The 24,731-nt window shown below is 32.8% G+C and overlaps 5 protein-coding genes across 8 annotated transcripts; 3 read left to right on the forward strand and 2 right to left on the reverse strand.

Moving 5' to 3' along the window:
- Positions 1-13: 13 nt before the first annotated feature.
- LOC111305311 (vacuolar protein sorting-associated protein 2 homolog 3-like) lies at positions 14-2,792 on the reverse strand. The gene is made up of 11 exons (XM_022902721.2): positions 2,615-2,792; positions 2,315-2,359; positions 2,110-2,144; positions 1,980-2,030; positions 1,751-1,855; positions 1,570-1,641; positions 1,226-1,297; positions 1,038-1,118; positions 751-786; positions 599-654; positions 14-430 (listed from the first exon to the last, which is right to left on the reverse strand). The coding sequence occupies exons 1-11, from the start codon at positions 2,646-2,648 to the stop codon at positions 379-381; spliced, it is 639 nt and encodes a 212-aa protein (XP_022758456.1). The 5' UTR covers positions 2,649-2,792; the 3' UTR covers positions 14-378.
- Positions 2,793-3,469: 677 nt separating this feature from the next.
- Positions 3,470-12,959, forward strand: LOC111305312 (serine/threonine protein phosphatase 2A regulatory subunit B''alpha-like). 2 transcript variants are annotated; one of them, XM_022902722.2, is made up of 12 exons: positions 3,470-4,261; positions 5,415-5,657; positions 5,802-5,907; positions 6,052-6,151; positions 6,318-6,423; positions 6,561-6,651; positions 10,283-10,424; positions 10,702-10,849; positions 10,975-11,084; positions 11,795-11,951; positions 12,041-12,166; positions 12,276-12,959. In XM_022902722.2, the coding sequence occupies exons 1-12, from the start codon at positions 4,094-4,096 to the stop codon at positions 12,414-12,416; spliced, it is 1,638 nt and encodes a 545-aa protein (XP_022758457.1). In that variant the 5' UTR covers positions 3,470-4,093; the 3' UTR covers positions 12,417-12,959. The 2 variants fall into 2 exon arrangements, with proteins under 2 accessions (XP_022758457.1, XP_089606604.1); XM_089750478.1 differs by lacking the exon at positions 3,470-4,261 and adding an exon at positions 4,759-4,892.
- Positions 12,960-13,074: 115 nt separating this feature from the next.
- Positions 13,075-14,790, reverse strand: LOC111305313 (large ribosomal subunit protein eL14z). Its single transcript, XM_022902724.2, has 5 exons — positions 14,639-14,790; positions 14,376-14,477; positions 14,106-14,235; positions 13,898-14,010; positions 13,075-13,303 (listed from the first exon to the last, which is right to left on the reverse strand). Exons 1-5 carry the CDS (start codon positions 14,639-14,641, stop codon positions 13,247-13,249), a joined length of 405 nt encoding a protein of 134 aa, XP_022758459.1. The 5' UTR covers positions 14,642-14,790; the 3' UTR covers positions 13,075-13,246.
- A 983-nt stretch (positions 14,791-15,773) lies between these two features.
- LOC111305314 (uncharacterized) lies at positions 15,774-21,083 on the forward strand. Of its 3 annotated transcripts, none has more exons than XM_089750279.1 (12): positions 15,774-16,059; positions 16,526-16,647; positions 16,776-16,871; positions 17,716-17,819; positions 18,277-18,461; positions 18,870-18,992; positions 19,081-19,169; positions 19,585-19,690; positions 20,149-20,246; positions 20,424-20,678; positions 20,785-20,868; positions 20,940-21,083. In XM_089750279.1, exons 2-12 carry the CDS (start codon positions 16,549-16,551, stop codon positions 20,952-20,954), a joined length of 1,254 nt encoding a protein of 417 aa, XP_089606405.1. In that variant the 5' UTR covers positions 15,774-16,059; positions 16,526-16,548; the 3' UTR covers positions 20,955-21,083. The 3 variants fall into 3 exon arrangements, with proteins under 3 accessions (XP_089606405.1, XP_089606406.1, XP_022758461.1); XM_089750280.1 differs by having other exon boundaries at positions 15,799-16,059; positions 16,512-16,647; XM_022902726.2 differs by having other exon boundaries at positions 15,880-16,059; positions 16,501-16,647.
- A 1,290-nt stretch (positions 21,084-22,373) lies between these two features.
- On the forward strand, positions 22,374-23,988 carry LOC111305315 (CRIB domain-containing protein RIC6-like). Its single transcript, XM_022902729.2, has 4 exons — positions 22,374-22,565; positions 22,869-22,972; positions 23,105-23,201; positions 23,435-23,988. Exons 1-4 carry the CDS (start codon positions 22,502-22,504, stop codon positions 23,857-23,859), a joined length of 690 nt encoding a protein of 229 aa, XP_022758464.1. The 5' UTR covers positions 22,374-22,501; the 3' UTR covers positions 23,860-23,988.
- Positions 23,989-24,731: the final 743 nt, after the last annotated feature.

The following is a 24,731-nucleotide window of genomic DNA, read 5'->3' on the forward strand; positions in this document are numbered from 1 at the left end:
GGCCATTGTAACGTGTTTTCGACAGCATGAAAGAGAATTCATTCATCGGAATTTTAATGTTATATGCCACTTCAGTGCCTGCAACTCCAGCTAACTTCCTTGGTTAGCAGAGCGGCCTGTACCCAGGCCGGAGGTGAGTACCTAACGAATTTTTTCCCCTTTTCCTCGCTTCCCAGCAATATTTTCAGGATTTACACATTACTCAAATGGATACCATCCAAATGGGAATCAAAGTTACGTAACCTATGTCTCACCTTCTGGAAACGTGAATCATCACGTCGTATGTAGACAATAAAATTACAAACTCAGAGAGATGATAATTGTAGGGAATAACTCAATAGATTAATGAAGGAAAAGCTGGAGTTTTCTGTCTTCAGCTCATGGATTTCTAAGAGCTGCCAACCGGTTCTCAAGCTCATCAACACCCGAACTGCAAGAAGGAATTAAAAATTAGCAAACAAAACAAAAATAATTCAATCTCTTTCAGGAAACAAATTCAAACGGTGGTTTACGAGGGCCAAAATTTCAAATTTTTGGCTAAGTCCGAATAAAAAAAAAAAAAAAAGATATAACAAGTCGCATATTATTGTAAATATACCTGCCAACACCTTCGGTATTCTTTCCTGCAATTCTACCTTTAGGAGCTGATGATAACTGCGAAAATTTACATAGACATCAGACGATTGCAAAAACTATGATATTTGGCTCACAAGAATCCCAAAATGAAGGGGAAAAACGCAAAATACCAACCTGAGTGGCAACATCAACACCAATTTCATCTAGAACCTGAAGAAAAGAAAATTAAAAATGGTCACTATCAGTTCTTTGTTTTGGAATTTACAACAGTCAAACAATGGACTTAACCTATTGCCCTGCCCAAGAAAATTTGTCCGAGCCCCACAGAAGCACCCAAAAGCCATCCTTTCACCAGCTTTTTAATTTACCCCATCAGCCCCACACCTAAACGGCTAAACCTTACGATCCAACCTCCCCCCTCCAACCCTTTTTTCTCAAAAAAGAAAGAGAAAGAATCAAACCTGATTCGTTAGGTCCTCACTCTCATCTTCCACCTCATCATCATCCAGAACATCATCTATAGCATCTGACATCATTTCAGTCTGCAAGCACAAATGCTAGACTGTTAAATTCCATGCATATGAACTAAAAACTCAAACATGAACTCTTTTCCATATTTCTATATTGGAAAAGACAAGTATCATCTTACGGTCATATCCATCTGTGCAGACTGCTTCTGAAATTCCCGTATAACCTTCACTTGTTTTTCAGGGGCCATTTGCTGCAATGAAATCTCAGTCATCAGCAGTTTAAAATTCAAGGATTATTTTGAAAGTGGAAAATGATTCTAAGATTGTGTTCACGCTGATGTCCATAACACAAACATGTAATAGTGATATATCTATGGATGTCTACATAGGATATAGATATCCACCAACAGTTAAGGGGAACAATTTGGTAAACGGGTTACTAAGGACAAAGATGAATACAATCCATACCATCATCCATGTAAAATGAAAATTAACGTATGTATCATATAAAATTATTACTGACCTTATTCATAGCTGACATTGCCTTGGTGGCACCTTTCATGCCAACGGCAACTGAAGATTGAGCATGCATTGCCTATAAAAAGAAACAAGCATTGCTAGAAGCACAATGCAACAAACTCACCGGTAATGCCAAAACCTAGATGAAATAGCAGAGGGAAAGAGAAGGAGGGAGGGATGTGCACCTGCGTATGAGTTGCAATGCCTTTCATTTGAGCTCGACTACTCTGTAATTTAGTTATCTGCTGCCTAAGCCTGACTAGCTGCCGGGCTAGAGTTTTAGTTGCTGTCTGCACAATGTATATGGGAAAAAGGGATAATTTAAACAGGTTTAAGCATGCAAGGTAAATGAACTTGGCACTCAAATCTCTAGGGAGAGACATAAATGCAATAAAATTACTATGCTAAAAATACCTCATTTCCGGTTTTTGCAGTTCTTTTGATTTCAGCAACAAGTTTCTTTTCCTGCCATTACGATAAATCAGGTTAAAACCCACTTACAAAATCCTCAAAAAGACCATCATCAGTTGGTACTTGGATGTACCTCTAATTGTAGGGCTCCTATTTCCTTCTCTATACCTGAATCGAGGCCAAAAGCATACCTGAGTTTCAGATCAAAGTAATGCTCCAACTCCAAAATCATATACACACACACACACAGAGTGGGAGAGAGATACGGAAACATAAATTAATTTAATTTAATTAAAAAAGGATAAGGCCAAGTTGTAGGGAAAATAGTCAAATATTACCTCTAGTAGCATGAGCCATTTCTCTCTTACTCTCACGAAGAGCGTCTGCAAATCTCCAAAAAATAATAATAAAGTATAGTAACAAACTAAGAAACCATGATCGTTAAGCTTTCACAAGTCAACGCGAACTGTAACCATAGATTTCTTTTTTAAAAAAAAAAAGTCACCAGAAGCATGTAAAATTTGATTGTTCCAGAAGATGAACATTGAATTGAAGATAATTAAATATTTCCAGAAAAAAAAAGTTTGAGATTGCTTGATCGTATGATTGGGGCACAAAATAAATCGCAATAAAATTACCTTTGGGATTGGGCTTTTTGCTGAAGATGCTCATTTTCCTTTTTTTTTTTTTCCTTTGTTTGGTGATTTCAAATGGCCTTTTCGGTAGAGGAGGTTTTGGAGATATCTTTACGGGAACAAGAAAAACAGTGTTTGGTTCCAATGCGGGAGAAGTTGCCTGGAAATTTGCGGGCTTTTTCTTGTCTCCGGCCTTTTTAAATATTTTATATTATTATTATACTTAATTAGTGGACCTATTACAAATTGGGGCTTAAATTCCTTGTAAATAACTGAAACCTTCCTCTGAAATTTTAAAGTTTGCAATGAGGTTCTCATAAATCTCATTTTACTCCCCACTAACAAAAAAAAAAAAAAAAACAATTAGCTATTTAAAGTCCGAATACAATTTTGAATTGGGACATGAATATACTTGACCAGTTGAGCTAGTGAAAAAGACCTTTAATCAAGAAATACACAAAAGTAGATTACTTTGTTTAAATGATAATAAATACTCTAATAAGTGTGAAAATCATTGAATTGCAAAAATAGCGATCCGTGTTATCATTTTCAATATTATTATTATGGTATAAATTTTTTTAATATACGTGAAAATAAAAAAAAATTAGAGAGAATCAAAGAAAAAAATTTAAATCGAAACCAACCAGCTATAATAAGACACAAATGAAGCATAATTTAAATCGAAACCAACCAGCTATAATATAGAAGGAAATCCAACGGTCAAGCATAATTTAAAATTTATATTAACATAAAAAATAATTTCGTCAGCAAAGCGGACAAGAATTACGGATGATGTGACATTTAGTCAAACCAAGTAGACCGTATAAATATACGTATCTATATTTTCACCTACAAGTACAATGCACTGAAACACTCCACTCCACGCGCTTCGCTGCTTTCTTTCGACCTTTCGTCCTCCGCAGCTCTTTCCGTTTCCTTTTTGTCTCTCCACTCCCCATTCTCTCTCTAAGAAAGTACCCATAAAAATAATAATATAATAATAAAAACTCTGTATTCTCTACTCCTCTTTTTCTTCCTTCTTTTTTTTTTTTTTTAAATCCGAACCGCAAGCAGATGGAAAGTGTTCTAAGGAAAGTGATTTCTATTTTTTTTATTTTTATTTTTTCTTGAAGACAAAACAGGTTAAATTTTCTTTCGGGAAGTTTCCAAGAATTTGGTATTTCAGTTTATTCATTACTCGACAGTTAGGGTTTCTGGAACGGCGTGAATTAAACGGTGACTTTTTACTTCCGGTGAAGAAAAGATTGTGCAGTCTTTTTCCTTAACAATTGGGTGCAAAATTTTTCTACTGTTTCGTCAATTCACCTTAGAATTTGGAAGCGCATTTTGTCCTCGTTTAGTAAGAGAAATCTCGAAAGCAAAGTGGCGTTGGTTTCTTTTGACTGTTGCATTTGAAGAATTGAAGGAGTTAGGGTTTTAGAGTGGTTGAATTTGTTTAGCCTGGTTGATGTGGTAGGCGAGATGTCGTTATCTATAAAAATGGAAATTGATGCACTGGAAGATGTTACTTGTTTGGACCCCGAGCTTTTGCAGCTTCCTGAAGTGTCTCGATTTGCACTTAAAACCAGTCCTCAACTTGTCGAGGACTTGTTCTCTCAATGGCTTTCGCTTCCGGAGACCGGCCATCTGGTACTTTTTTTTAATCGAACTTTTGTTATTATTGATTTCTTAGTCTTTCTTTAATAATTTATGTATATTCGATTTTGTTTTCGACTTTAGTTGGCTGCCTATTGTTGAATTTAATGTCTAATGCTGCTAATTGTTGCCATTTGAAACTTATTTTATTTTAATTGAAGTTCACGCGAATTAGTAATATGATGATGTCTTTGAAGCTGACTGGTGATATAAACCTTATGATCAGTGTAGGTTTCTATGAATGAATGGATGGTCAAAAAGACATGCACACCAAATAAAATCCATATGAAAACAAACAAAATTAAGTTATGAGGATTGGATGAGTATAAAAACTGGTTATTTCAAGGGACTTATCACATATGTAACTTAAACATTTAAAAAAAGGAGTTGAACATTATTGATACTTTATCATTCTGTGTGATGGATGGGGACTAACTGTTGTTTATGATGTCACTTAGGTTTTTTAAAAACAGTAAACAGAGGGGAGCAAATGGGTGCAAACGGAGATTTATTGCAACCAAGAACAAACACCTCTGTCATTCTGACTATTAGTCATAGAGTAACTTATTTGGTAGTTTTGCGCTAGTAAATGCAAGTTCTTGATTTGCACCATGTTAATGTCATGGTAGGTGCTACAATGAAAGTGCACAGGATGGTTATATGGTTTTTAGTAATTTGCTGTGAAAATTGCTATTGTATTTTGCTTCAAGATATGGACACATATCTTAATCTTGCGGGTTGGAATTTCACTCTAGGCTCACCTAGGATGCTTAAAACTATAAGGATGAGTTCCACAGGCTCTGAACTACTGTAAGATGTGTAAATCTAACTTGTATTCTACCCTTCCTTTGTTTTAGAGAAAAAAGGGGAGGGGTTCAAGACTGCATGTATTACATATAAATTTCTGGTAGAAATTTGCAAGATTTTGTATTTTTTAAATGGCTATGGTAGGAATAATTTTTACGTTCCTTAATGACTGAATCTGATAGAATACAGCACTATGACAAGTTAGAAACTTTTCTGCATTTAGATTCGTCTTCTTTTCTGTTTGCTAGATTTTCCTCCACTAAAGATTCATCTATATCCGCATATGGATGTTTTGTCATGCAATGAGCTTTCATTTCTCCCTTTTTTAACATGAGTGCAGGTGAAATCTTTGATCGACGATGCAAAAGCAGGGACCAAAGTGAATGCCTTTGCAAACTTTACTAATGTAAATGCTGTTGGGAGCAATTCATTGCCTTCCATGTTTTCGAGTGGCAGTGCTCCTCCACTTTCTCCAAGAAGCTCATCTGGTTCTCCTCGCACATCGAAGCAGAAGTCTAGCCCATCAGCTCTTGGCTTTCCATTGAAATTAGTTAGGGAACCAACTCAAGAAGTCATTCCACAGGTTTGATTTGCTATTGAAAGTCCTCTTTGGACTATTGTTATATTTAAAGCTTTCTTAGATTGGAAATGTTGGTTTTAGGTTTTACTACCCAAAATTGCTGAAAAGTACTTACAATAAAGTTGTTTGTCTGATAATTGCTTGCAGTTTTATTTCCAAAATGGTCGTCCACCTACAAAGGAATTGAAAGAACAAGATCTTTCTAAAATTAACGACCTTTTTAATAATCCTCTAAATGGATTGCAAATAGATGGTGAGATATATATTTGATCTTTAATGTGTTCATTTTATATTTTAAGTTGTTTTTTCCCCTTCACACATTATCTTCTGGTGATTAAGGGTGAAAAAATCCCCTTGAAACTTTGAAGGAATTAATGCTTTTTCTCTGGTTATGCAGAGTTTAAAACAGTGACAAAGGAAGTTTGCAAGCTACCATCTTTCCTTTCTTCTGCACTTTTTAGGAAGATAGATGTAGATTGCGCCGGAATAGTGACCAGGTATAAGCTCTATGCATGTTTGTAGATGAATGGATGTTTTATGTGTAGGAATTACTCTGACTGCTTAAACATGGTCTGTCGAAAGCACTTGGTAGATGGTGTTGGCTGTTTCTTCTTTTAATAAGTGCTTCCATCATACATTCTTAAATTTATCATTTGACTTCAGAGATGCTTTCATCAAGTATTGGGTTGATGGCAACATGCTGACAATGGATTTGGCAACTCAAATATTTGAAATTCTTAAGCGGCCAGGCTGCAAGCACCTCACTCAGGTTTTCTTTTTTGTGTTTGCTCTGAAAAAATTATTTTGATTAGCTGTTCTTCTTCTGTTAAAATTATCCTTTCGAAGGCCTAAAGTTTTATGTATTTCATACTTTTCTTCATAAGATCATTTGGGACTTGGATGCAGGTTGACTTCAAACCTGTTCTTCGAGAGCTTTTGGCAACCCATCCAGGATTAGAATTCCTGCGAAACACGCCTGAATTTCAAGATAGATATGGTATGTATTTTATTAATTGTGAGTTATTTTAATAAGTGACTATGAAGTAGTGAACTTTATTTCCTTTTTTTCATATCTTTTTTTTTTAATTATTTATGTGGAAAGCTACATTGATATTTGAACATGCAATCTGCTAGCTAGTTTGACTGGTGTATTATGCCATGGATTGATATAATCTCAAGAGTGGTGATGTGGACTGGTGAACATCATACGCTCATAATTTACCAGGAACTATATGCATAGTATACAGCATATGGTGTTAACCTGTTGATTTTGTCTAATGTTCTGATAGGCTCCTTGAACCATATTTCTTTGGTTCTTTTCTCTTCTTTAGAAGAAATTACAATTAAATTTTGCAAGGTACCATGTCAATGAATTTTCTGAATGACTTTGACTGAAATTGCTAATATAATTGGAATCTAAACTGAAGCATTGCCCAAGTGGGATTGACATGCACTCAGAACATGGTTTGATTGTTTTGAGTTTCAACACCAACCAATTCATGCATTCTGATTTTGGCTGAATTTGTTTGTGCTGATTTTATAATTTCCTGTGGAAATCTCAGCAAAAAGCAGCTTGATGGATCTTGATCCTGATGATAAAATGTAAATGCAGATCAGTTATCAAATGAGAAATGTTTAGTAGGTGAAAAGTTGCATAAAGCTCTCAATTTATCAAACTCAATAACGTTGAGTATCTATAAGATAAATCCTGTAGTTAAACAGACTGCGCTGTTCCACCATGCATCAACTTTTTTTTTGGAGTTTTTTTTTAATTTTTTCCTTTCCCCATTTGTTAACACATGTCAACCTTTTTTTTTTTTAACTTTTTGCTTTTTAAAAATATTTTCATAATATTTTTTATTTTTTTGTAGGGCTCACCTTTTAAAATATTTTTCGTAGGGTCCACTTTTTTTATTTTTATATATTTAATAAATAATTTTTCATTTTTTATTTTTTTAGAGACTCACTTGATATCAAGGGCATGTTGTGTGTTAACCCATTTTATTCATTTCTTTCCCTTATGCTTCTTTATATTTTATTTACATTTTTTTTATTTAATAAATATTTTGCAAATACTTTAAATTTTTTTAATGTTGAGCTATTTGATATTATTATTAAAATATATTTTTTGTTACTTTTTTTTTTAATTTGATAATTTTTTAGGAAATAAAAATTAATTTAGGTATAACGTCACATCCAGATTTGATTTTTTTTCAATCTTTTCTTTTTTAGTCTTTTTATAGTTTCTTTTTTTAAAAAATCTATGATCTAAAATTTTCAAAAAAATATTTTTCTCATTACTGATATTATGTGTCAACTCAATTTCTTCATTTTTTTTTGTTGTCTTTTCTTTTAGCATTTACATATATGTATTTTATTAATAAAATTATTATTTAATATCTTAATTTAATAAAAATATTATATTTATATATAATTAAGATGTAACCTATCTATCTATCCACTATATAAATTTGATTGATTTTGAATTTTGTTTGATCTTTATTCAAGGTCTCAATGTACCACCCTATGTTTCATTCTTTTTTTAATTTTTTAAGATTTTTTTTTAAGTTTAAATAAATTTTGTGAAAAAAGCCAATGTACATGTTTGCGCATCATTTCAATTTGTTTTTTTTTTTGTTTTGATTTTTCTTAATTAGATAAATTTTACAAAAAAAAAAAAAACTATCTACATAGGGGTGAGAAACATATTAAGAAAATTGAAAATCGATTCAAAATTATAATAATTTCGACTCGAATTGATTTTTTTTATTCAGTTCGGATTAAGTACGGATATTAAATATATATTATATTTTGATCAAATTTCGAGTTTGAAAGTGAAAATTGAAAAATAGAACTAAAACAAATTATATATTTTTATTAACTTTTATATATTTTTTAATTTTTTATAAAATAAAAATAATTACTTTATATTTAAATTTATTTAAATATATTAAAAATCATATTAAAATAATGCATAAAAAATTAAATTTAAAAAACTGATGAATCGAACTGAACTAATTTTGAAACAATAGAATTTGTTCAAATTGATTTCATAAAAAGGTCGGTTCAAATTTTGATCGGATTTTAAAAATTCATAATATTATATATTATCTGAAAAAATTGAACCGAATTTGATCAAATTAAAACTATTATCACCCCTAATAAGAATTGCAAAACAATTTGTATCTAATAGGTTCTAATTCAATTAGGATGTCCATATAGTATTCCAATGAGTTTTCTTTTTTTTTTCCATTTAAAAATTTTTCTCCTTTTTTGTTTCTTTTTTTTTCCTTTTCCTTCTTTAGGTCTTTTTAATAAAACTTATTTTGTAAAAAAAAAAAAAATGAAGGTGTTCACTTAGTACCTCATTTGGGTTTTTTTTTCTTTCATATTTTTTTATTAGATAACTTTTACAACGAAAGGTGTCAATTGATAGAAATACTAAAACAATTTATATCCAACGGGTTTTGATCTATTTCAATCTGATGAAAGGTGATTTTTTAAAATTAAGATTGAGTTGGGACAGCTCGAGTTTTAAAAAAAAAAAAATCAAGTTGGAAGGTTGTTTTGGGTATTCATTTGGAGGTATATATAAAAAAATATTTTTTATTATTTATTTAATTTTATATATATATACGTATTATATTAATAATATTTTTTTACGTTAATATAAAAAATTAATATTTTAAACTCAATATGGGATATTATTGTGGCACCCTTTATGAGTTTTTTTTTTCCTTTTTCTCCTTTTTTAAAATTTTTTCCCATTTACACAATTTCCATTTTTTTCAAATTTTTTTGTTCTTTGCGTTTATTTTTTTTATTCGATTAATTTTATAAGAAAATCAGACTAATTAAGATATTCATATTTCATTCATGTTTGTTTTTTTACCTTTGGTTTTTTCTTTAATTAAATATTTGTTAAAAATATATATATAATTAATAGAGGTAGCAAAACAAAAAAATTTTAAGCCATGGCAATGCGTGGGCATCTTTCTAGTAATTAATAAGGAATGCATAAAGAACAATAACTAGGAGATTGTATGCAGTTTTTGTGAAATAAGTGTAATTAAGGGCTAAGTAAACAAAGATTCTAATGATGGCCATCATTGTGCTTGATTCTTCAGACAACATTTTTGCTTCAGAAATTTTTACCAAATGATTTAAATTAAAGGAGAAAAAAAAGAGGGGGTGTAGGGGGATTATTCCCTTTGCGTAGTCAAGCTGAAAAAATGCTTTAAAAAAAGTTGATTGATTGTTGTAGTCATTTAAGGGGGTACCATGGATCATTTCATTCATTAATGTATTTTTTTGTTTCTTCAATCATCAAACCAAAAAAGAAATCATGATATGTCGTAGTTTTGAATCTTCTTGTGCTACTGATTTTTATCAAAAATAACATTTTCATCTACTTCCTTAACCTTTATATCATTTGTTATTACTTGCATTCATGTCTTTCATGATCTATCTCTAGAAGTTTTGGTGTCTCCCAAATTCAAAAGCTCATTTCTCTTAATTGGTACACAAATAGACTTTCGTTTCACATGTCCAAACCATAAATTTCTTTGTTATGCAAAGATACTGCATAACTGATACCGGAAAACATAATTTATTTTTTAATGTTTCAGGTGAAACTGTCATATACAGAATATTTTATCACCTCAATAGATCAGGAAATGGTAGTCTTACCCTCAGAGAGCTCAAACGTGGAAATCTGATTGCTGCCATGCAACATGCAGATGAGGAAGAGGACATTAACAAAGTCCTTAGGTTAGTATCCAGGTGGACCTTTTTAGAATATATGTTATTTTATTGAAAGCAGCAGCACACAAATCCTTACACACTAAACAGTAATTATGTAAACTGAGACCGCAGTTTCTCTCAACTATTTTTAGTTGGTCGGTGAAAGCATGGAAATTCTTGCTCTTTTCTCTTCTGAATGGTCAGTAAACAATTGAACATTGTGGAGAGCTTGGGTTTATTAAATTTTTTGTTTCATGAATTACTAATGCTGTAAATTACGCAACCTCTTTGCTTCCTCTTCTAGGTTCTTTTCATATGAACACTTCTATGTTATATACTGTAAGTTTTGGGAGTTGGACACAGACCATGATTTCTTCATCGACAGAGAAAACCTCATCAGATATGGTAATCATGCCCTTACCTACAGGATTGTTGATAGAATCTTTTCACAGGTTGGTTTGCCCTGGTCATTAGTTCTCTAAACTTCTGAATCAATTAGACTCTATTTTCAAGTACAATAAATCTTTTCCTACATATGAGGTTTTCTTTGGCTGTGAATGCATGAATTCCATCTCAGGCTCCACGGAAGTTTACCAGTGAGGTAGAAGGGAAGATGGGTTATGAAGACTTTGTTTACTTCATGCTCTCAGAGGAGGACAAATCATCTAACGCTAGTCTTGAATATTGGTATCTTTTTTTTTCTTTTTACCTCTCATTTTCCACAATAGATTACACTACTGAGTTTTGCTTATTTGAAGTGAGTTGGATTCTTGTTGTTCATACAGTTTGAAGTCAAGTAACTCCTTGTTAATTCCCCACCTTATTCTTAGGTTGACATTTGGAGGTTTTAAATTATTTTCATGATTCTCTTGCAAATTTCCTTTTATTCATCATATCAAATTAACATTTAGTTTGCAAGAACAATATCAAACCTTGGCTGGTTTCAGGGCATTGACCATTACTTTATCCTTTTGAAAATGCAGGTGAAGCTAGAAAAAATGTTATATTGTTCTTCAATAAGATAACAATGCACATGGTGCAATGCACCTATCCCTTATGTAAACAAATGCTGAAAATGCTTTGGATGCTTTATGATCTCTTAAGAATGGTTGTGTTTCATTTTCTGTACTTGGACAATGCCTTAAAAGTAAGGGAAGGGGAACCAAGGGGAATGATCTGTAATACTCTAAAATGTCCTGCTGTTTTTTAAGAATATCAGCATTGTTGTCATGTAGTTTCTCTGGCATAAATGGTGCATTATTTTGCATGCTACATTCCTTGCTTTTGTTTGTAGAACAGAAAACTTTTAGCGTTCTCCTCTTTTGTGCCTTATATCTAAGGCCTTTTTCCCTCATCTACTAGCTTAGCTTTCCACATCTAATTAGTTATTTTTACAGGTTCAAGTGCATAGATTTGGATGGCAATGGTGTGCTCACGTCAAATGAAATGCAATTTTTCTATGAGGAGCAGCTGCACCGAATGGAATGCATGGCCCAAGAACCTGTGCTCTTTGAGGATATATTGTGTCAAATAATTGACATGATTGCAACTGAGGTTAAAGATACTTTCATTCTAATAACTATTATTTCATTGTACTTGTTTGTTGCATGTGAAGATGATTTTAACTCGCTGATTTTTTGCAGAGAGAAGATTGCATCACGCTATGGGACTTGAAACGGTGCAAACTTTCAGGAAATGTTTTTAACATCCTTTTTAATCTTAATAAGTTCATGGCATTTGAAACCCGTGACCCATTCCTCATTCGGCTGGTTAGTGATTGCACAATTAGATTTTGGGTGCTGAATGGATGCTAATTTAGTTCTCTGGAATGACAAAAGCCTGCTTGGATTTTTTTTTTTTTTTGTTGTGTGTGAGCAGGAACGCGAGGATCCAACTTTGACAGAGTGGGATCGCTTTGCTCATAGGGAGTATATCAGGCTTTCAATGGAAGAAGATGTTGAAGATGCCTCGAATGGAAGTGTTGAAGTATGGGATGAGTCCCTAGAAGCTCCATTTTAAGTTTCCTGAAGCAAGTTTTGTAGGACCTTTGCCAAACATATTCGGGGTGTATGAAGAAAGGCTGGCTAAATGGAGATACTGTTGATCAGAAAATTCACAGCCAAAAATATCAACTTGGGTTGTATAGCTTTTACACGCATATTAACCCAGCCTGCTATTGGCTAGCCCTTTTGCAACTATGCTGCGCTGCACTGACGTTCCGCGATGAAAATAATTGCTTAACCAACCATCGTATCAAGAATCTGCTACTGTGTTAAAGGTCGTTGTTTCATTAATTGATTAGACAACCATTTGCTTCTCTCTCTAACCTTGCTCCTCTTCGACTTCTTTTTTTTTTTTTTTTTTTAAGTTTCTCATTTTGGATTCAAGAACAACGGCAAAGTACTGGAATTGCAGCATCATGTCAAAAATTGTTTGCAGGAAGAGTGTTGAAAACCTACATTCTTTTATTCTTCCTCTTTGTTGTGCGGAGATTTCGTACTGATCTCCTTGCACTAGTTTCTATTGTCAGGACTATATATGAAAAATATCACTTTTCCCATACCGGTTATTTTTTCGTACTGATTTTCTGATTATATGCGTAATGTGTAATGACAGTGGGTTTATAGTAATGACAATTGGTGATTGATAGACTCTGGAATGGGGATCAACTCAAAAGTTAAGAATCAATTTCAGCTAGAGAGATTTTGATAGCAACAGTTATAATAACAATGATCCAAAATTCAAGTCTGTAGGTTTACGGTAGTTATATTGATGAAAATCAAAAGGAGCCAATGACTCAATCAAAACTGGAAACGTATAACCATATTGAAAGGCCTCTATAAGGGAGTTTATGCAGCGGTCTCCTTTTTAAGTTTAGCCAGCTCCTGCCTAACGATTCCAGCCCTCTGCAGTACAAATTTGCAGTATATAAATCAGGATCATAAATCATAGAAGTTGGAAAACAATTTATTCTCAGTGTTGAGTTAACCAAAGGGGCCAAAATAACTTCAATAGCTAAAGATTTTATGTCTTGATTGTCCCAAAAAGGTTCAGAACCATACCTTTATCCTCGCCATATTTCATTCAAGTTCAAACTTCTTTAAATCATTAACATTTGAAGGACTAACAGTGGACTTTACAGCAAAAAATAGTACAAAATTAACTTCAACTCCTTTCCATCCAAAATTAGAGCAGATGCTCTCATTCATAAAGAGGCCAAAACTGAATTAGCTAGCCAGATAAAACACTTGAAACATGGGTTCTGGAATCAATGCCTAAGGCATTCTAAACAGTTCACAGTCTATGGCAGGCATAAAATAAGCTTTGAAACAGAAAATGAGAGACAGAGAAATGGACAATGAGGAAAAGAGAGAGGGTTTCAAGGATTATGCCAATCTTGGATACATGAAGGACTATAAACAAAATTCAAAGGGCAATAAAAACCAGGCAAGCATAGCAAGAAAATGATGCAATATGAAAAGCTTGAATGATTTGCTGACCTTAATCTTTGCCAACATGAGCTTGAACCTATCAAAATCATTAAGTGATGCCCGTCTTTTCTGCACGATCAGCTTCCTACCCCATGAACTGCTCTCCCATTTGTTCTTCACATCTGCACCGTTATAAATCAAGTTTCAGGGAACAGAAAGTAAAAAAAGACCCTCCCCCTTTTCTTTTTAAAGTTCAAGGATTTAAGTTAACACTCACCAGCTTTCTCCATAGCATCAATCAAAGTCTTCTTCTTAGGAACCCGATTGATATCAATCTTGATATCTGTGAGAGTTAGCCTTTTAAAGTTCATTTGGCTTCTTACCATATCAGGTGCATCAACAAGAGCCTAAATCACATTAACAAAAGCCATTACTACGGCTTATTTCATAATAATAGTAATTAAAAATCTCAGCTAAAATTGCAGTGTATTGAAAACCCATTAACAAACACCCCCAAAAAATGCAAACATAAAATGTAATCTTGTACTCTGTTTTGATCAACGACGTCGACAATGACAACGAGCTTGCCATAGTCCTTGCCGTAGTTAACCAGAGCCACTCTTCCAATCTCCACGTACCTCTTGAACGGCTTAAAAAAAAACAAATTCAAATATATAATTATTATATATGGACATGAAAATCATGATATCTTTTTTTTTTTTTTTTTGTTTCTTTTTGTTGTTTGGATGCTGAGAAAAACAAGAAGAGATGAAAAACAATAATGGGATTTTCTTTCTTTATGAAGCTTACCATTTTGAGAGATCTGGGGCAGGAAGGGCTATGGCAGTGGAGAGGTGGGAAGTGGAAGAGAGGCGATGCAGTGGGGTGAATTAGGGTTTACGAAAGCCGCCATTAAACTTCTGTAACTAGGGTTTTAAGTTTTTAACTATTTTGGGCCCTGCGGGTTATTTTTTGGGCCAATATGGGCTTTTCCTTTTTGGGCTCGGGTTTGCGCTTCAGTCTTTAGAAAATGATGACCAAAGCTAAAATGATAAATATGTAAGGTTCAGTTTAATATTGTTTTTTTAAAAAATAGTTTTTCCTTTTAAAAGTGACTTTTACTCAATTTTAATGTTAATCAATTTAAAAAATAATTTTTTTAGTTTAAATACCTGATTTTACATCTCAAATTAGAAAAATTATTTAAGAGATGCTTTTTCAACTAAAAGTATTTTTGAAATACAAAATCAATATATTTCAAAATACATTACTCTCTTGAATTTAAAGATTTATGCTTTTTTAAAAGATTTGAAAAACTATTAAACTTTAATTTGTAAAAGTATATTTATTATATAATTATATTAATTTAAAATCTATATTGTAAAATTAAAAAATACGTTAAATTATCAACATTATAAACTTTATAAAAGAAAAAAAATGCTAAAGATTGAAATATATATCATGTTTTTATATTTTTTAAGAGTACTTATTTTGGATGAATTTGCATAAATTTAAATTGTATAATTTATTAAATGGATGAGTTTGAATAGAATTTGAAATATGAATAGTCAAATCAGATTTAGTTTAGAACAAATATGTAAGTTGCTAATAATAAGCTTAGGCTTGACGCGAATTTAGCCCGAAACAATTCATGGATAAATTTTTTTGCCAAAGATCTTCTGCTTAATAATGGATGAAATTGTAATTTATGAATTATTAAGAAAATTGTAATTTAAGGAACATAAATTTTATAATATAAATTAAATACCTAAATTTCTAATAGTTTATTTTACTTTATTAAAATTAGTGAGTGGTTTATATAATTTAATAATAAATCCAAGTCCTGAAAAATAAAAAAATAAAAAGAAAAGAAATTATTCACTAAGGAAACTAACCTTTCAATTAAGGAAACTATCCATTTCTCTAATTAGTTTGTTGTCAAAAAGTGACATTTGCTTCTTTGGGACAATGGGGAAAAAAAAAAAAAAAACCTAAAAATGCATACTTGGCCAGTGGCCTCCATTAACAACGACTGTTTTACCGTTTAAAATAAAGAATCCTTTTTTCCCGTCTTACCAATAATTCCTCTGCGTCGTTCTTCATTGAATTGTTCCATTTCTGCCTTGTCTCCAAGCAAAAAAAAAAGCTTCCATGAAGGGAATTTTGTAGCATATCCAGTCCGTTGCCAGCAAAGAAGTTGGCTCTTTCTATTTGATTTCATCACTCTGCAAGTAAGCTTTAGAAATATAACAATAATATGTAAAGATGCAATTTTGAACATATTTCTTTTTCAGAATTTCTTTATTGGTTTTCTTGTGTTTGGGTTTGGATCATCCACGACAGGGAGGAGAGAGGAAGAGTCTGTCCCCAAAAGGGTGATGGGTTGTTTTGAATTTGATGAATATTTGAATCTACCATTGATGGTCTGATGATGATTGTTTCTGGGTTTTTAAGGGAATGAATCAATTAAACTGATCTGACACTCAAATGTTAAAGCCTTGAATTATTTAACGATGCCAAGATGTTCTTTTTTCTTTCTTTTATTGTGATGATGTTTTTCATCATTTCCTTCTTTCTATTTGTCAGTGGCAATGATTTAATGTTTGTTCACAGTTTTCTATGTATTCTGAGTATTGTTAAATGTCTTTAGTTTTATTGTGTTTAATGGGCAGTAAATGATTAGGGTCACTTGTTTAGGTGGTTGGGCAGCAATATCAAAGATGTTTGGTAAAAATCCTGGAACAGAGGAGTTGGAGGCCTTCTATCCCATAAGACCAGAATGCATAGCTGATGTTCCAAAGACCCGCTTTAGGCCCAGGGTGTGCATCTTTTACTCACATCTTCCCTTATTCAAGTTTCAGTTTAATTCTGTTTGTAGGCTTTGCTTTTTACTAGACGTATACCATTTTCTTGGTGATGCACCTGCAATACCTATCTATTTTCTCAGGCAGGGAAAACTCTCAGTGCAAGAAGATGGCATGCTGCATTTTCTGAAGATGGTCACCTGGATATAGCAAAAGTTCTTAGACGGATCCAACGAGGGGTATGCTTCTTTCTAGTTCTATTTATAATTATATTGCCTGACTACATATATATTTATATATACAATTTGGACCAAAGAACTGACACAGAGTATTGGACATTGAAATAGAGTAAGTTGTTGCATTTGAGATGTTGGATAGTATGATCATTTTATTAGTAATTTAAGATAAAAGTTAGAGATAAGATTTCTAAAATGTGATTCATTCATTCATAACTTTAAAGTCTTTAATAAAACTCCTGAATTATGTTCAATATGAGATTGCTTCTATGAGTTTTATGATATTAGCACCCAAATAAAATCAATATCAAATTTCTTCAAGCTTGTGAAAAACCTCATGAGGTTATGGAGAACTAAATTTGTTCAGATCCATGCAAAAGTAAGTTTGAGCTGGTATAGATTTACTTTTGCATCATATATTAACATATGTATGGGCCAAATTTAACGGTGTTCAAGACAATAATGTAATAATTTTAATCATTGTGACTTTTAAATTTATATTCAGCTCCAACCTATAAATTATAAAGGAATAGAAATGCAATCTTATTACTCTCCCCTCTCTTTCCCAATCCTATAGCAGACATATGTCTACATGAATGCATACACATGTTTATGCACATGCATTTTTGTCTCTTTTTCATGATTGTTATTCAACTGGGTTTCTGCTCTGTCATTTTGAAGTGGTTAACCATCTGTACCACCTTTGTAATAGCTGATATTTATTTGTGTCTGTTTACATTGGTGTGGTTTGCATATAATTATCTATTTATATTTGTTGAAAGTTAAACAACTTATATCAAATATGGAGAATTTATTTTTGTTAGTTTTACTTGATTTGTTATGGTAGGGTATTCACCCTTCAATCAAAGGGCTAGTCTGGGAGTTCCTTTTAGGTTGCTTTGATCCCAACAGTAGCTTTGAGGATCGGAATCAGCTTAGACAGCAAAGGAGGTAACAACTTTACATTGAGATTTAATACATAGAACTAGGAAATTGATTTTAGCGTCTCAACAAGTATAAATTGTTCATGACTTAATGTGTATTTTCTTTTTATCACTTCTAAATTTTAGTAGTGCTCCATATCTTTACCTGATTGAAGTTTTATAGCTCTGTAACTGTTGCTTGGGCCCTAAAGTACTGATTTAACATGGTTTGTTCACTCAATGAATAGTCATGCCTTCCTTTCCATTGATTATGAAGTCTTATATTTGAGGACATTTTGTTTCTGAAGATGCATTTAGGTAGTCAGCCATGTTCAAGTATGACTTTGTGTTGATTTTGGTAATTTTATTGTGAACCATTTAGTTTTCTTTCATAATGCTGACTTTTTTTTCTTTCTCTTAAGTTCAATGTTTTACTTTTCCTAAGTTGATCATTGTGGCTGAATTTATCACACTAACCATCCCAGGGAGCGGTATGGCATGTGGAAGACTGAATGCCAGAATATGGTGCCTGTCATTGGTAGTGGAAAGTTCATTACAACACCAATTATCACTGATAATGGCCAACCAATAGAAGTCGAAGGTTGCAATGTGACAAGTGCTGTTTCAGACAAGAAAGTGGCTCAGTGGATGCTTTCTTTGCATCAAATCGGTATGTATGGTATATAATTTCATGCTCAACCGATTGGATCTTCCTGGTGCTTTATGTTGATTCTTGACGTACTGCTAACCATTTTTGTACTTTCATTGCAGCAATAAGTTCGGTAGATGTCCTTTTAAGGCTTTAACTAGGCCTGTCTCATACTTGTTTGTAACCTTTTCTTTTTTGAATACCATTCTAATGGCCTCGACACTTGTAAAATTCTACCGTAGTTGCTTGTTGATATTCTATGTTGTAAGCTGTTCTAATCGTAAGGAAAATCCTATTTCAGAAAGCATGCTTGTTATAGAGGGCTTCATTTGTGGTTTTAGATCATCTATGCCTCCATCTGATAATTATAGTTGTAGCTTTATTTAAATTCCAACCGTCCTTAATGTACTTGATGTATTTGGTTTGTAGGTTTGGATGTTGTTCGAACTGATCGAGCACTTCTCTTTTATGAGAATGAAACTAATCAGGCAAAACTTTGGGATATTCTTGCTATATATTCATGGGTAGATGATGATATTTGTTATGTTCAAGGTGAGTAGTAGCTATTGATTGCATTAGCTGTTACCAAGCTAAAGTTTTCTTGTTCTCCAACATTTCTGGCATATTCTTTCATGAGCAGGAATGAATGACATATGCTCTCCAATGGTAATTCTTCTTGAAGATGAAGCAGACGCATTTTGGTGTTTTGAGCGTGCAATGCGCAGACTGGTAAATTTGTATTTCTTGCAGGATTGTTAATCGAATAATTGATTCAATGATGCACCATCTTTTACATTTCTTTTTCTCGGAATTAGTTTGTATGATTCACTAATCATTAATCTGTTCAAGTTGCTTTTTATGAATGGTTAACTTAGTCTGAAGAATTGGTTGCTTTTAGGTCATCATTTTGGAAAGGACAGTCTTTATGTCTTATAAAGCTTTTGACATAGTGGGATCTTTATGCTTATGTCATGTATATGGTGATTAAAAATGAAAGAAGTACATGCTTACTTAAACTGCTGCAGATTTTTGTTCTATATGATGATTTTATGTGGGGAAGGTTCATATAAAACTTTGGCTTTACATATAATGTTTTACATCCCCAAAAGTACAAGTCAGACTTCTGATTTTGTTTTTGTAACAGAGGGAAAACTTTAGGTGCAATACAACTTCAATAGGAGTGCAGTCCCAGCTTAGTACACTTTCACAAGTTATTAAAACTGTTGACCCTAAGCTTCATCAACACCTTGGTATGCATTTCTTTGCCCCATTATTTTTTTCTAAATTAATTCTATTTGCTGTTTTACTCCTTGTTAACATTGGCCTTGTTTAGTTTAAAATTACCCTGAAAATTTAAACCATTGGAAAAAGCTGGCTAACAACATCAGTTGTTATGTATTTAAGTATCAATACTAGATAGACCAATTATAGCATGTCTGGAGCTCCTACAAAATGTTCCTATGCCATTTGAACTTTAAGATCGTGACTACAGCTTAAAAACTTGCTACCTCTCCTAACTTCATATACACAACTTAGTGGAAAAGAAAGAAAATTAGAACAAAAAGAAGAGGCACCCAATGCTTTTCATGGACATCAACAGTACCCAAAACACAACACTTTTTCTTTTGTGCCTTCTTTTTTCTTGCCATCTTCATAGTCTTACAATTTTATCTTGTTCAACTAAAATCTCATTTAATTTGTGTGACAGAGGAACTAGATGGTGGGGAGTATTTGTTTGCGTTTCGCATGTTGATGGTACTCTTCCGGAGAGAGTTCTCCTTTGTTGATGCATTGTATCTTTGGGAGGTGAGAGGAAAGAGCTCTATTGATTTGAGTTTCTCCTAGAAATGGGCTCTCTATTTTAATATCTAGGAAAGCTGTTATTGTAGCTTTGAGAGAATTGAAGGTTTCATCAGTTGTGTTAATTTGTTGTGAGTTCGAATTTCTTTCTATGCTTTATCCTAAGACAGAGATTGGTTCCAGGTAATGTGGGCAATGGAGTACAACCCTAATATCTTCTCGTCGTATGAGCTGCCCGATGCAACTATAGATAGCAGCACTGCACTAACATTAGATCAGAAGCTGCTAAAGCAGTATGGGAAATTTCAAAGAAAAAATGTGCAGAATGGACAAACAGAGAAAAACAGTGCACTAGCAGTTTTCCTTGTTGCAAGTGTTCTTGAGACCAAGAATAAGCGGATTCTAAAGGAGGCTAAGGGTTTGGATGATGTTGTCACGGTACTCTCTCTCTTTCTCTCTCTTCCTTTCCCCCTTGTGCACATAAATCCTCGCAAATTCCCATTCATGTTGCAGCATTTTTCTGACCATGGAAGTCTCTATCTAGATATTGGGTGATATTACTGGAAATTTGGATGCTAAGAAAGCATGTAAAGAGGCACTGAAGATTCAAGACAAGTACTTGAAAAAGGTAAGGCTTTGTTTATTCCAAAATAGTTAGATGGATAGACTGATTATTCATTTGCCTTTTTTTGCATGCAGGCCAAGAAGCCATAGCCGCAGATCATCAAACATGAATTTTTATATTTTTAAGATTTTTGTATCCATTTTTTCGCCTAATTTTTTTTCCAATTTTCCTTGTATTTTGGATTTTTTTTTTATTTTATTTCTCTTCCACCTTGTTCATACATATATTAATTGATTTCATTTTTTGAAAACTGAAGTTCTTTTGTGTAAAATGATTATGATGAGATGATTTTGTGGAATTATGAGCTTTCACGGTTAAAATAACAAAGTAAAAAAAATGTAGTGTGTAAAAAAAAAAATAATGCAAGGAAGTCAAATTCGTTCCATTAAGCGTTTTTCTTTGATCACAAGAGACAAATTTATGAATCAAAGACGAGGGAATAATGGGAGCATACTTTCTATTTCAATTTCTTTCTATATTATTTTAATATAAAGTGTAAAATAACCATTTGGATTGTTGATAAAAGGTTATATTTTTTAATTTAGTGATTAGGATTCAATCTTGCAGCTTCAAATATGTTTTAATATAAAGTTTGTTTTTCAATAAATATATATAAAGTTTAGATTACTTGATTGTAAAAACATGGTTTTTAAATATAAAATTTATCTCTCTCTCTCTCTCTCTCTCTCTCTATATATATATATATATATGTATGTATGTATGTATGTATGTATATATATATATATGTAGTTAAAAACATGGTATAATAGCAAGGACCATTTATACCAAAAAGACAACGAAAAAAGGACAGATCATGAACAGATAGGAGTGCTTAAACTTGAATTAAATATCTTTTTTTCAGCAAGATTTCCTTCACTCATTACTGGTATATATAGAAATAACGGGAATGCACACAAAATTTATATTCTATAATTTAAAAAAAAAAAATCCCAGGAAGATTATGTTAGATAAAGCAAGCACAAAAAATCAAATAATCTATATTTTCTCAATAAATAAGATAATTTATTGAAACGTTTTTAATTTTTGTTTGATATTTGAAGTTGTTTGAATCTAAAACTAAAAATTCAGTATTTTACTTAGCAGATCAAATGATTATTCGTAAACTTTCCTAAATTTAGTATTTTTTTTTAAATAAAAATTTATCTTTTCTCATTCTCTTACCTAATTTTTCGAAAAATTTTTGGTTTAAATTGACTAGTCTTAATTGTGAGATGATGCACTTCCATTGAATTAACGCAAGTTTTGCTTAAGACAGAATTTGCCTTCCTAATTCTTTTCTCCTGATGACCACAATCCCTAAAGACACATTTGTCAAAAACAGTCCAATGTTTTTTATCCAATTTTTTTCTGTTAACTTCACTTTTTCCTCTATCTTAAGGTTCAAGGAACAATCACTGTTATTTTTTTCTTTGAATTTAAAATTCTTTGCTGTTTCTTAAGAAAAAAAAAATTCAATCTCCTTTCATGTTGTTGCATGTATGAATTGATGCATGTTTGCATCATTATGTTCTTCTTTGAAGGTGAGATGTTAGCAGAACAAATGTTTCCACCTCCATCTCAGAAGCTAACTCAAAATTAAGAGGCTGATTTGTCAAAGCAAAAGTAACAAATCAAGATGTCATCAAACAATAAGATGAAGGGCCTGCTAAAAGGCCTTAGATACATTTCTCAAATATTTGGTTTGTAATTCCATCTCTTTGGCCTTTTACACTACTGCAGATTCTTTTATCCATTTCAAGACATAAAGATGCAGAAACTTGTAAAATTTCTGGGAGATATGCTTCAATTCATTAGGGAAACTTTTTCAGATTTTAGACAAAAATGAGTCTTGCAAAAGTTAGTGAACAAGAAAGGAAATTGGGTACCCCAATTTGTTAACAAATAAATAAATAATTGAAGAAAAGGAAGAAAACACAAGATTTAGTTGGATTTGTTTGGCGTTTCTTGCTAATAATGACAAAATGTCTGTACTTATTTTGCAGATAATGAACAAGAGCCTGAAATGCAGATTGGTCTCCCAACAGATGTAAAGCATGTGGCTCATATAGGATGGGATGGCCCATCTGTAAATTCTGCACCCAGCTGGGTAAATTTAACTACTAGTACTATGATTATTAGAATTTTTTTATCTTGTTATGATCACAAAATTAAAATTGCCAAGTAAAAAGAAAAACAAGATTCATATTTGAGTATATTCTGGCTTTTATTTTATATGCAGATGAATGAGTTTAAAGCACCACCTGGACTTTCATCAGCACCTGTAGGTAATGGAGGAGAAGTTCGGGAGGAAGATCCTGTCAAATGGGTCTGTCAAGGTACCATATATTGGTTTTCCAAACCGAAGCAGAAGAATTGTGTGCATCATTTGATTCATTTCTCAAATACGTATTTGAGATTTTCAAAATTGAGTTTTGATTACGGAAATTAAAAATGTAGCATTAATTCTATTGACAAACTGCACGATTATTGATTTTATTTCTCAAGTTTTGGTACGTACTACATAAGTTTATGCATCATTATTTTGATTAGTATTAATATAATTTTGCAGATGGGAGCTGCGGAATAGGTTCAAGGAGTCAAAATTCTTCACCAAGAGACATGCCAGAACTGCCTAAATCATCAAAGCGCAGTTCATCTACAAATGGACATGGTACAGGAGAGTCTTCAATAAAGGAAAAACCAAATAAACCTAGGCAACCAAGGAAGCCTTCCAAGAATTCTTCAGATGGTAGTATCAAGCCCAGAAAACCCAAGGATCCAAACCAAGCTACTGACTCAACCTCACAAGACCTCCCTGGCATCCCAAAGAAAAGTAGTAGGCGAAAAAAGTCCAAAGACTCCTCTGTCGGTGGATCCTCCAGGGGGCACAGAACCCAGGACTTGGATACTGGATCCGAGTCAGGGTCTGTATCTGGACCCCGAGAGGAACGGCTTAGTAATGCTTCAGGTTTTGAAGAAGAGGAAGGTACCTGAGAAAATTAATGTTGGTGCCGTTGATTTTGGTTGGTAGCAGCAAGCTAGACTCTCTTTTGCTTTAGTGGAAACCAAGAAGAATCACATACTTTTGTTTTTTTCTTTAATCTTTTTCCCACCTCGGGGAAACCTAGTACGATAAAAAATCCTTTGGAATTAATTGTTGAAACTTGGAACTGATTCAGTGGTTCAGCTTTCGATGAAGGAAAATTTTCAAAGCGTGGGAGAACTAGTTTTAGATTTACCCTAAATCTAACTATCATAACGAAAATGGACTGTCAATCGTGATCAAACTGATCATGGCTATACAATAAATGGATAGTTCATGTCTACATCAACCGCAATGCGAGTGCAGCTGGTTTTTGTCCTTGTGCAACAGTGCGTTGGAAATTTTTGTATTGTCTGAGCCTTCATGAATCAGGATTAATGCTCTAAAACAGCAGCTTTTTTCTCGAGAGTTGCATCAAGTCATTTCACGAATGCTCGAGGCTTTCTCTCAGTATGTCTCAATGGCTTGAGCCAGAATATCTAGTTAGCTTAACTAGTTATTAACCTGTTTGCATCACAAGAAAGAAAACAGTTTGATCCTGATAATATCCCCTTTCCCACAAAACAATAAAACTATAACTAAATTGAAGAGGAGGGTTAGCTCAAGGCTTGAAGCAAATCTCACACCACAAACTGGTTGCCAAAAAGTTGTTTTTTTTCCCTTAAAATATCAAATAAATCGGCAATCTGATCCATAACTCAAAATAATTTCATGTCTAAATAAAATGGAAAACTCGAGAAAATGTGAAACCAAAAAGATAAAAGTTGGCCATTTTCAGTTTCCTCAAACCACATTGCACAAAAAAGATTCTACTACTCATCAG

The sequence above is a fragment of the Durio zibethinus genome, chromosome 21 (assembly GCF_047325235.1).
Source record: "Durio zibethinus cultivar Kanyao isolate XHJ-2024 chromosome 21, ASM4732523v1, whole genome shotgun sequence".
NCBI classification, from domain to species: domain Eukaryota; kingdom Viridiplantae; phylum Streptophyta; class Magnoliopsida; order Malvales; family Malvaceae; genus Durio; species Durio zibethinus.